General features: G+C 40.0%; 1 protein-coding gene across 1 annotated transcript; it reads left to right on the forward strand.

Moving 5' to 3' along the window:
• Nucleotides 1–1,309: 1,309 nt before the first annotated feature.
• On the forward strand, nucleotides 1,310–10,761 carry hsd17b3 (hydroxysteroid (17-beta) dehydrogenase 3). The gene is made up of 11 exons (XM_058636532.1): nucleotides 1,310–1,530; nucleotides 6,758–6,804; nucleotides 6,892–6,967; nucleotides 7,090–7,197; nucleotides 7,313–7,380; nucleotides 8,282–8,326; nucleotides 8,574–8,608; nucleotides 8,719–8,800; nucleotides 8,890–8,955; nucleotides 9,047–9,196; nucleotides 9,285–10,761. Exons 1-11 carry the CDS (start codon nucleotides 1,311–1,313, stop codon nucleotides 9,432–9,434), a joined length of 1,047 nt encoding a protein of 348 aa, XP_058492515.1. The 5' UTR covers nucleotide 1,310; the 3' UTR covers nucleotides 9,435–10,761.
• The last annotated feature ends 1,848 nt before the right edge of the window (nucleotides 10,762–12,609 follow it).

Raw genomic sequence — 12,609 nt, forward strand, 5'->3', positions numbered from 1 at the left:
AAATATACTTAAGTTTTAGAAGTAAAAGTATTAAAAAGTGAGGATTTAGGATTGATCTATGGCAGCTCAGTGGTAGGACAAGTTGTCTTTCAACTGGAAAGCTTTGGGTTCAATTCCTGGCTCTGCTAATGTGCAAGACACTTAACCCCATGTTGCAGTGTGTAATTGGGTGAATGGGTGAATGGCAAATCTATAGTGTAAAGCAGCTCATCAAGACTAGAAAAGTGCTATATAAATACAGACCAATACTTTTTCTTCTGATTTTATTTAGCAGTCACGAATAACAGAATAACAAGATAGTTAGAGGAAATATAGTGGAGTAAAGGTACACAATTTATTTAGGAAATGTAGTGGAGTAAAAGAAAAAGTTGCTAGAAATATAAATAAAGTAAAGTACACGTGTGAATTTTGTACTTAAGGACAGAAACATTGTATTTGTACTTTGTTAGATTAAAACACTGCTTATATCAATGTATTCTGATACCACATCATCAGACAGACAGACATATTTTAAAAATGTTTATTTTCAGTTATTAAAACTAATAAATCATCAGATAAAATAGTAAACAATTTCTTCTTGTAGAGCACATTTCATTCTGATAACATATGCACATTTGCATATGTTATACTCTATGCACACGTGTGCAATACAAAGACCTGCTCCAAGACCATTGGAGTCAGGCTAAAAGATTTGTCGTTGCTCTGGGAGAAACGAGTAAAAAAAGAAGGTCACCTCCTTAGTCAGCCGACCCCAGCACATTCTAGCTCTCATTTTAGATCTTATTTTTTTAGACACACACTTCTATTATTTATTTATTGAGTGAGTGACTAATAACATGTATTATTTGACCAAAGTGCCAATTACTTCATTGCCTGTTAATCTGTTGAATATGACAGTTGTCATTGGTTGGGATTAATATGTGGGTTAATAAAGCAGGGCCGATAATAAAGAATGTACGGTATATGAGGTACATACAGTATATAGGATAGTGTGTAATCATATTATGCCATAAATATGATGACTCATTCTTTCTAATCCAAAATATAAAAACTATTCCACAAGCCAAAGGTTTATTCAGTAGTCATGTGGGATCTGGTATTTGCTTTTGCTGATCAGTTTCCAACATTTTGCTCTTAGCATGTATGAACACGGAAACTCAGAAGATCGGCATTTAAATATTATGATTCAAAACAAGTTTTTTTTTACGTGAGTTCGCATCCAAGTCAGAGGTAGACTGAGAGTGTTGTTGTTGAAATGGGAGTGTCTTCTAGAAGGGTCATTCCCACTTGCTGTCAGTCCTTATTTTTGAATGACTCTCTGGACCAAAAACACCTTCTCTCAGAGCAGACACAAACACAGAGAAGTTAAGTCAGACATCATGGATTTAACTGAACCGGTTTTAATTTGTCTTGGTGCGGCAGTTGCCGTCTACTATGGAGTGAAACTGCTGCTTTTCAATAGGATACTTTTTCCAAAAGTGTGGTTTCCGCTGGCAAAGACATTCCTCACATCCACGGGAGAGTGGGCAGGTGAGCGCTGTGTGTGTGTGTGCATGTGTGTGTGAGAGAGAGGGAGAGAGAGAGAGAGAGAGAGAGAGAGAGAGAGAGAGAGAGAGGAAGAGAGACAGAGAGAGAGAGAGGAAGAGAGACAGAGAGAGAGAGAAAATTTTCCTACTCTGACTGGACAATAAAGTTCTATCTACGATGAGAGAAGGAGCAGAAGAGGTAATGGAAAGACAACGTGTTAGTTAGACTCACGCGGAAATTTTTTTTTTTGGGTATTTGGGTACTCAATGCAATGGTCAGTGGGATCAGTTCATTTTATAAAGTGCTATTTGTAGTTTGCATTGGATTGTTACATGGATAATACATACCCCAATGTGATGTCATGATGTGGTCTCATGACACCCTGATATTCTAATCCATTGTGTTTTGTCCTACAGGATGCACAATTCATTCACTCACTCACTCACTCACTCACTCATTAAAATTAGTGTCACTGGTGACGGTTTAAACTGCCCTCCTATCACAGTTTGCAATGCAAGATAATAAGTTTATACAAGGAAAGCAAACTTCCAGCAAACTTGAAAATCACCTCGTCGCATTGTAACCGAAATAAAAAGTGAGGACACTCTGACTTACCACCAGACCATCTCCCAGTAATTACACACAGACATTCCTCTGCAAGTCCCACAGAAGTCTCATCAACTTGCAAGATTTCCTTTGGCATCTTCCAAAGGGATTTGCTCAGTCTCCCACAGTGCTAAAAGAAGCCTCATGCAAAAGAAAAAAGGAGAAAAGAATCTCTCCTTTCTTCCCCAAAGCCCACTTTGATTCTATTCCAGCACAAGAAAAACAGCCATCAGAACAGTGTGTTCCAGGCTGTATGAACCACGTCCCTTTGCATTCATTTCTCTCCTGACAACGTCAAAACATGTTTGCATAAATTTTTGTCTCCTTTCTTCAGCTCAAGGAGCTTAAGATGCATTGTGTGGGTTAATGGGTCATCTAAGGAATAGTGTATAGGAGCAGTGCACAGGACTTGTGCAAGGAATATTAAATAAAGTAGTTCATTCTCTTAATGATGATGATTTCAGATGAAATACCATATGGATTTTAATGATGTGTCATTGATATACCGTATCGCTGGAACCGACAAACTGCACTAACTACCATGGGCTTGTAATTAGGACACACAATAGGCATTGATAGCGCCATTTTCGGGGGTTATGCAACACTGACTGACCAATAGGATTTTGATAATTGCATCCACTTTGTCTTTGAAGTTTGTTGAACTAATTTGCATAAATGGACATGGGTGAGTCATGTCCCAGACTCCTGGATATGGTCAGATTATTATTTTCCTATTGTTCATTTAACTCACCCTCACCCTCACACTGAGACTGAAACAGCCCATCCATACCTCTTCTACCGCTTTATCCTCCACATGAGGGTCGCAGGGACAAACGTAGAAACAAACAATCCACTCTCACACTCACACCTACAGTCAATTTAGAGTGTCCAATTTCTAAAACATCCCAATCTTTAGTTATTCAATGTCACATGAGTTCCTGTAATAATTAAATTTTTTACAAGCGCACTGACAATGAGAGGTTTTCCAACCCGGTGTTTTGGCGCCCAAGACCAGCATTGTATGGGATTAGCTGTGATTATTGTTATGCATCATGACATTATTATAGCAAATGGAAGCAGCTGAAGACCTTTGTCTTCAGTGCTTGGTGAATCTCTACATATTGAACCTTGAATAATTGAAATGAGTGTCAAACTCAAATGTCCTGGGTGCCAATGAGCATCTCGCCTCGCCTCTAGGCCGGCCTAAAGGAAAAAGTGGGTGAAAAAACGGCTGTTCAGCATCAGGTGGGCAATATGACCTCACTATTATTACACAATATTCCATCTTGATATCATAATTAAGATATTCATGATGATTTTTCACAGAATTGCAAAGTAAAAATGTTTGGTTTGTTCTGATAAGGAATGGCGTACACTTCACAATAAAAACATTATTTACGACTAAATCTAAAATTAAGTAAATAACAAGTGTAATAAAACACTAAAGAAGCTTATATCATTTAATGTTGAATGTAATACATTTAATAATGTGATAATATCTTATTATAAATATTCTATCACCTCACTGGCAGCTGTGTCTCAGTCACACATGCTGTGTTCAAAGGAAGAGGAAATCACAGGCATGTGGCCTACGGTCCGCCAGTTCTGACACCTCTGCTCTAACATGTAATCATAACGGGCAAACAGGGGTCACAGGGGTTCAGAGCTGTGTTTGCTGTCATCTTTGAACTATTTCATGTTAGCATATCATCCAACAAGATCAGGAATACAGAATAAGTGACACTACCTTAATTACCTAAAAATAAAAGAACAACTTTTAAATAATTGATAGTTTACATGTGATAATGGCGAACTGTCCACGGTGTACCACCCTATGTCAGCTGAGATTGGCACAGCACCCCCTGCGACCCTCGTGGGGAGGAAAAAGTGGTAGAAAATGGATGGATAGATGGACAGATGGACATGTGATAATGGTGCCTCTTTGATTTCCACTTTACACTTGAAACTCTGTATTGGCACAATATAAGCTTAAACACTGTCTCAAGTGTGGATCATAATTTATCTCATCAGACATGTTGACAGGTCACAGTATAGGAAATGCACAAATGCAAATTATCTCACTTTCCTGACTTACATGAACTGAACCGAGCCATTGTTATTGTTGTCAGTAAATCACCTTGTGGCTCTTCCTGATAAAAGATATCAAAATCTCAGTGCTGTAAAAAAGGTAAATGGGAGACACAGTAACTCAAACAGCCAGAACTAGGCCCTGCATGTAATGTAAAAGTAATGTTAAAGTAAGTTTCCGATATAAAGACTCAAGAAATCATCAGAAATCAACTAGCAGTAGCAGTAGGTAAGATGGAACATGCAAATCCCTCCTTCGTGTCATGGGAGTTGCACATTTCATCCCAGCTGGATTTGCCTAAACAGATAATCTCATTAACTGCTGCTCATGTGATAGAGCAGCAGTTATTTTTGATTATCTAACGTCCTCTCTCTGAGCTTTCAGGTGAGTCCTGGACAGAGGAGCACATTATTCCTTCTATTAGTTACATAGCCAGAGTTTCTGATCATTGGTGTATGTTGTAACATGGACCGACAAGTAAATTAAATGATTTTAGAATCACTTTCCCCCTCACTATAGCAGTCCAGTCCTTCCCAACGGCAGAACAAGTATCAGCACAAGCCTTATTTTTAGGCAAGACCCAGAAATTCTTGAGCTCCTTCATTTATAAGAGTGATTGAGGACAAGCTGTTTGGACCTGGAGGTTCACTGAGCAACTTCTCCACACACTACAAAACTGCCCCAGTTGTTTCAGAAGGTCACAGTTTAATGACGCCATGTAGAACAACATCATTATCAATAATGATGCATCGCCATGGTCATCAATGATACTGTGTCTCATGCTAAAAATAGTGACAACAGAGCAGGGAGACGGGCGGGGGACATGAAAAATGCAGGCAACAGTCAAGTCTAAAAATATTAGCCTACATTTACTGCGGTTATAACACAGGAGATGGCAGGTGCGATAGTTTGCTGGTGCCAAACAGAGAGATAAAGCTTTAAGGAATACTTTTCATTAAATCTTCACTTCTCAAGTGCTTATCTTCCAGCTGTTTGGCAACTTAACAATAAAGTTTGGTACAGAGTGTATTGGAACATTGTATTTTGAAGGAATGCTGGATCAAACCAGATTTCTTCAGGCTTAATATGCACCTGATGTGTAAAGGCCTGTACATACTCATTCATACGCATTCATTGTTGAACACCACGCAAGAAACAAGTTCTGCCCAGATGATGGGTCAAGAACAAGCTGCAAGAACTCCCAAACAAGTGCTGCAAGACAATAATGATGTCATCCTTTTCTTACAGCCCTGGGAGAGAGAACACACTTCTCTGTTCTTGCGGAGCCTGTACAGACCTTTGTGCAACGGTTTCACATAAATAAAAAAGCAATTGTCAAATGAGTTCACACAGTGTTCATTAATTATGATCAGCCCCACTCTTTGCAGTGTTTGGATCTTGTGTCGCATGGCGACATCACTGCTCTGCACACAGGAAGTGTTTTTCTTTTAAGTTTTTATGACTGAAAACACAAAAGATGTCAATTTTACTACTAAAAAAAAACAGTTATTCAGCAGCTGAAGGTTTGCAATTGGCAAACGACTAAGTTCTCTCACCTGTCTCTTCTTCCAAGCCCATAGGTGCAACCATAACTTAAATATAAAAAACAACCTTCTCTTAGTGCATTGTTATATTCAGAATAAGGGTTTCTATTAATGTCGCATCATATTTTGCCAAGAAGACAAATTGTCACATAATCCATGTTAAGTATTTATGCTCTGATAAAACTGTTTTATTGGTCTGGTTGGTTGTAGTAACTTTGGTTTGCTGCTGCTGCTGCTGCTGCTGATAGGAAATTAAAAATGAACTGAGAGATGTTCCAGATCACAAAGGTCAATTGAATTTTGAAGACTTGTGAAACATTACATTGCCAAAGTGAGGAGAGGGTAATGTGCCAGAGCTAATTACGGTCTCCCAGAGGAACATCACGTTTTTAACTTTCGAGACAAAAATGTTCAAAGAAAGATTTTTGAAATTGATTCTCAATATGTGAGAAACAAGTTTTAAAGCCACAGCGTGTGTGCACGTGTGTGTCAGGAGTCTCTTTATCTAGCTGATTAGCCATAGTGTAAGAAAAAGTGTTAAATTGCTGCTTGAAGCAGTATCAGTCTCATTTGAAGTCATCTAGGTTTTTACATAACATTTAATCTCCAACATGGAACAGGCCTGGGGTAAATAGTGATGCTAATCACTTCATGACTAATAATACTGAAAGAAAAGAAGCCCACGATCTTGGTAACCCAGGTTGGGAGTGAATGGGGAGAGTCGCGAGCTCTCAGAAACAAGCAGGTCCAGTTTGTTCTCTTTATCAGACGTTGGAGAACATGCTGTATTTGTACAGCCTGTTAGAACAGCATGGGTTGGGTGTCATGTAAATACTAACACACAACTCTCTTCCTCTGTGTGGCAGCAGAGGAAGGGAGATAAGGCCGTGCAGTGCTGGTTCACAGTGTCTCTAGTGGTTAGAACGTTAACTGCAGGAGAAGTAAGTGATGGACAGCTTTTCTACAGCTCATGGCTGCATCTATGTTTCAGTGGTGACCGGTGCTTCAGAGGGCATAGGCAGAGCATATGCATTTGCGGTAAGTGACTGATTTATGAACATTTATTGATACCTGTTGCACAATATGTTGTTTTAACACATATCATTATGTCCCCCTCCTGTCCAGCTGGCTGAGCAAGGGATGAGTGTGGTTATCATGAGTAGAACCAAAGTGAGACTGGACCAAGTTGCCAAGGAAATAGGTAAAGCAATGCCTTCTGTGTTCATCCATTTTACTCTGATCTACAGTACATACAGTGTGTGCCGTTTGTCATCTGTGAGAGTTCATAATATATTACTGACCTGGTGTTTTCACGCTTCATAGGTGATAAAACAGGGCAGAAGGTGAAAGTGATAGTGGCAGACTTCACAAAGGAGAATGTCTTCAGTGAAATCGAGGATCAGCTCAGGGACCTCGACATTGGGGTTTTAGGTTGGACATTGTTTTTATTCCTCCATGTTCAAAAATACTAGCAATATGCCACACAAACCAAATGAATGAAATACAGTTATCACATACTGGATTATTGCCTTGTGTCTTTCCACAGTCAATAACGTGGGCATGCTGCCCAGCTACGTTCCCAGCAGGTTCCTCGAGTGTGCAGAGCTGGAGAAGGTCAGTACTGCCTCAACTACTTTACTTTATGGAACCCTTTTGGGGTTTTCATGAAAATGAAAATCTATGCGGCCCTGTGATAGACTGGCGTCCTTTCGCCTTACTGTATGTCAGCTGGGATTGACACCAGTGCCGCCTGAGGCCCTCATGTGGAGAATAAAGCCATAGAAGATGGATGGATGAACAACAAATAACCTTACAGTCAGTCTTACTTGGCACCTTGTGCTGTAGAAAATACACTAAATGCATTTCCCCCCGTCAAATATTTGCAAAGACAATTTCTCTAAACTAACTCCAGCATTGTTTGCAGCCATGTTCAGGTGTAAGCAGGTGTAAAGCACAACTCAGGCACAGTGTGAAGTGTGAAGGAAAAAACACCTTTTAGTGGTCTACAAGAGCACAAGGCAACAAAACAATACAACATCACAAAACAGGTCAAAAGGCTACTAGTAACTGATAAGGACACTTACTGGTCAGCAGACAAGACAAACTGGCGAAAGGCACAGGCTAAATACACAGGTGGAGGGATAACGATGAACAGGTGAAACACATCAGGTAATCACAGAGGAGGGAAACTTTACAGGAAGCAGGCTCTGAAATGAGAGGCAATGGTAATTATTTCAAAATAAAACAGGAAACAGAACACAAGACTACTCAGGATGTCACACGTTGATGCATCTCATAACCTGTTTCTGCCTCCTGCATCGGTGTAATGGTGTGAGACCCACATGGACAAGATAAACACAACTATAAGACACTCCGTAGCTACACTAGCTTTACACCACTTGTCCTTTTTGTATTATATCATCACTTGTGTGATCGATAAACAAGTTTCACATCGTATGTCCTCACCAAATTATTTGTCTCACAGAAAACCAAACCAAATTTCTCAATCTTTCAGACAATTACAAAGGTGATAAACTGCAATGTGAAGACTTTGGCCAAGGTAAGAAAACAATGAGCTCTTTTCATATTTTATCAATCGGCTCTTGTGCAATATAATATTTGAATTTGAAAGGCGTGTATGAACAAATAACCCTGCACCATCTGCACCCACTCAGCCCTCAGAGCTCCATCAGGCCGAACATGTATATTCATCATACTTGTCAGGGCTGAAAGATGGTTAATGAAACATGAACTGCTCTGTATTCCTCACAGACAACCCTCTGAAAGTATTTTCATTTTTCCCCCAGATGTGCAAAATAATCCTTCCGGGCATGGAGAACAGGTTTCCTACCCATGTTTTCTTCATTAGATGTAATGTATAATACAATAAAAACAAAACATATTGATTAACGACGTGTTTCAACTGTTTCAACTGATTTCTGCCCTCAACAGGGGGAGAGGGGTGATCGTGAATGTTTCGTCTGGAGTTGCCTGTATTCCATTTCCCCTGTACACTCTATATTCTGCCTCCAAGGTGAGTGTGGTATCACTGGTAGAGCTCTAATCCTCATAAATTATGATGTATGATCACTCATCCTTTTTTGAAAATGTGTGTTCCTGTAGGTGTTTGTGGAAAGATTTTCTCAAGGTCTTCATGCCGAATACAGAGATAAAGGGATTATTATACAGGTGATATGAGCATCCACCTTTGAATCAACAAAAGAGAGAGCGAGTTATTTATTTTTAAAGTGATTTTCTTTCCCCCCTCTCGTTTCCCCAGACAGTCGCCCCATTTGGCGTCTCCACTCGCATGGCCGCTTACCAGCAAACCAATATCGTGACTTTGTCACCAGAAGACTTTGTGAAGAGCTCCCTGCAGTACCTCAGAGCTGGAGACAAGACACACGGCAGCGTCTGTCACGCAATCATGGTAACACTCAACAACATCTCATAATGTCCCATAATGCTTAGTGTCATCGGAGACTGACTAACATGTGTGTGTGTGTGCACATCAACAGGGATGGTTACTGCAGTCTATTCCTCTGAAGATCCTCCATGCAGAGTCTATGTTACACAACCTACGAGACTACGTCAAGAAGAAAACCGCACTTGCAGCGTCCATCGTTGCGAGTCCAAGTGCAACTTTTGAGAATGGTAGAAAGAAATAAACAGGAAATTTAGTTGCAATTTGGCAAGTAAATGATAAATAAATAGAATATATATGTTGTAACTTCTTAGAGTAGTTTTGTTATTATCATTAGCGATGCTAGGAGCCATTGTAACATTGTAGATAGATCCAGGGGCGTTGCATACATCTAATCTTAACCCAAAAATAGTTTATTGAATACCAGGAAGAGACCATGGTCCGTGCATGTAGTCAATTCAGTGCTAGCAATATCTAGTTTGTCAGTAAATCAGTTAAGGAGTTGCTTTGGTTCGATGTTGGGACTCCCAGGTGCCTGGAGCCCCTAAAGTCCCTTGAAACATCTCTGGCTAAACGTCTCCCAGAAGATTCTCGACACGCTCCGGTGTAAGCGGCTGTTTGGTGACAGGGATCACGTCAGATATTAACCCTCGACAATAGAAAGTAGGTGCACGTTAAAAGTCAAAGCAAATACCGACCTGGTCTGTGTCTTGAGATTCCACTAACGCTATAATCTGGGTTTCCGTGAAGCTCACTCAATTTTATCAATTATTCTTTGACACGTTTTTTTTTTATTTACTACTTTATTTGCTTGTTAAAATATTATTTCATGACAAGTATTGTCTAAATTTCAGGACACATTATAAGTAATGCACCCCAGGATCTTGATGTTGATGTTTGATGATGTATTTTTTTTATTCTTAATGTACAGGGAGTTTAAAACCTGTTTATATGAAACATAATTTATTCTTATTATGGAGTATCATGTCGCCAAGGAAGTGATGATTTGTACATTTCCCTCAATTTTATTCTGATTATTTCCTTGTTTTGCCAGTTTTACACGTGTGTGTGAGTGAACTATTATATACTGTATATCATTTCTCGCCTATATTTGTGTGTGTTTCCTTTCACATGCTGTCTGTCAGTGTAAATGTAAAATGAGTACCATAGGAAATATGAGTTCCACTGTAACTGCAAGCTGCTGATGAATTAATGGTGCACGCGTTATCCATTTTCCAGTATAGACAAAATCACCAAACACCTCCAAATCATATTCTGATGTACTACATGTGTAAATAAGCATGTACACCTAATACATGAGATCATGATTTAACACTGCATTTACAATAACATTAATATTAATTCAGGTGTTTAAATGAAAATACTGTTCTTGGATGAATGGGATTAATCACAATGTGCGTGTGCCCAGCTCCCTGCAGTCATGAATCTTGCAGAAGAGAATGAGTATTAATGAGTCTGGAGCCTGATCCTCGGTTGTAAGGCACGCTCACACAGAAACACACCTGCTAATGCCATTAACAGCCACTCTTGCCCCTGTGAGATGGAGGAAACATTTGATCAGATGAGTACACCACCAGGCGTCTTCGCTATGGTGTCAGTCACAGTTTGTAATCTCCACAAAACCAGTCGGAGGTGGAAGCCTCTCCCTGGTCCCTGAGGAACTGGAATACACAGAAGAGCTGGATTTGATATCCTGCCCCTCACAGGATGATGTACAGCCTTTTTTATGCTTACAAACGTTTCCCTATCTGTGCACGCACACATGCAGACGCAAACACACACGGCTGTTTGAGTTAGTGTGTGCTACCGTGATGTTTGACCTAAAAGAGCCACTAATCACAGGGCGACCAGGCTGTTTTGACACCCGTGATGAATGATCCTCCCCATGAGAGATAGTTCAGGCAGAGGGAAACACAGCTTGAGAAAGAGAAAGAGAGAGAGAGAGCGAGGAGGTCAGAGTGACCCTGAGCTTAGATGATTCATGCCTGGACGGAGACTGGTCACATATGAATGGACGTCTTACTTTATCTGATGATTACTGACAGCTATACACAACTTTAAGGCAATCCACTATCTACTGTAAACCCTCACTCACTCACTGTCTACTGCTTTATCTTGTACATGAGGGTCGCAGGGTTGCTGGCGCCAATCCCAGGTGACACCCTGGACAGGTCGCCAGTTCATCACGGAGAAAACACACAAAACATTCACGCTCACATTCACACACGCGGGAGAACATGCAGACTCCACTCAGAAAGGTCCTTGGTCGAATAGGGATTTGAGCCGGTGACCTTCTTGCTCTGAGACAACAGTATTAGCCACTACTCCGCCGTGTGAACCACGATTGTGCAGTAATCCTGCATCTCTGGCTTCAACTGACTCAGCATCATGGCACAGTGTCTGTTCTTTCTATTGATCTTAAAGGAATACTTCACCGGTTTGCATTTAGCTGTGTATTACTAGAACAGGGCTAGTGTTTTTGAAAAATTGTGCATCCCAACCTCGGTTTCCACTGAGAAACGCTTGATCTTCTTGTAGAAAATTGGGCCCATGCCTAAAGTACATACAGTATATAATTCTTTTTGCACCATTTTAAACATGTACAGTATATGTTTTTGGAAACATTAAGCTCATTGAGGAGGGTACGGCTGTACAGCATGTATTCATACTGACTGAGAATGAGATTATGGGGTCAGGTGGCAAAGACTCTCGTTTTATATGCGACTCATTTACCCTAATTATATCGTAAATGAACGGCCCGAGACTAAACTATTCCTTAATCACTGAAGTGCTTGAGCAAATCAATGATTCCAGAGTCCATTAAAATGCAGTGTATAGACTGTAATAGTGTCAGCTCTGTTTTTATAGACTTTAATGACCCACAGCTGGTATGGTTTCTGTTATTTACAGCTATAATTAAAAAAGAAAATCCATTTCACCTTAATCACGCAGACATTTCATCTCTGCTTGGTCAGAGTGTTCGCGGATAATCTCTTTTCAACACATCATTTATATTCTTCGACCGCTGAAGAGGCTACAGTCATCAAAACAAGATTTATGAGGATATATTACAATGTACTGAGAGAAATACACTTCTATTATATGTGGTCTGCTCTTCTTCTGTAGTTTACCTGCTTCAAGGTTTGGTGTGTTCCGCATTATCTTCTTTAAACCTTGGTTGTAACAAGTGATTATTAGAATTATTGTTGCCTTTCTATCATTTTGAACCAGTCTGGTCATTTTCCTCAGACCTGTGGCATCAACAAGGTATTTTTCACCCAGAGAACTGCTGCTCTCTCTAAACACCAGAGATGATAGTGTGTGGAAATCAGTCTTGTACAAAGTATCTAAAAGTGACACTTGAGTAAAAGTAAAAGTACCTTACCAGAAAATGACTT

Source organism: Solea solea, chromosome 8 (assembly GCF_958295425.1).
Source record: "Solea solea chromosome 8, fSolSol10.1, whole genome shotgun sequence".
Taxonomy (NCBI): domain Eukaryota; kingdom Metazoa; phylum Chordata; class Actinopteri; order Pleuronectiformes; family Soleidae; genus Solea; species Solea solea.

Coding starts and splice junctions, on each gene's coding strand:
- hsd17b3 (XM_058636532.1), top strand. CDS start 1,311: ATGACTCTCTGGACCAAAAACACCTTCTCTCAGAGCAGACACAAACAC. Junction 6,805..6,891: donor GCAGAGCATATGCATTTGCG/GTAAGTGACTGA, acceptor CCTCCTGTCCAG/CTGGCTGAGCAAGGGATGAG. Junction 9,197..9,284: donor GCGTCTGTCACGCAATCATG/GTAACACTCAAC, acceptor GCACATCAACAG/GGATGGTTACTGCAGTCTAT.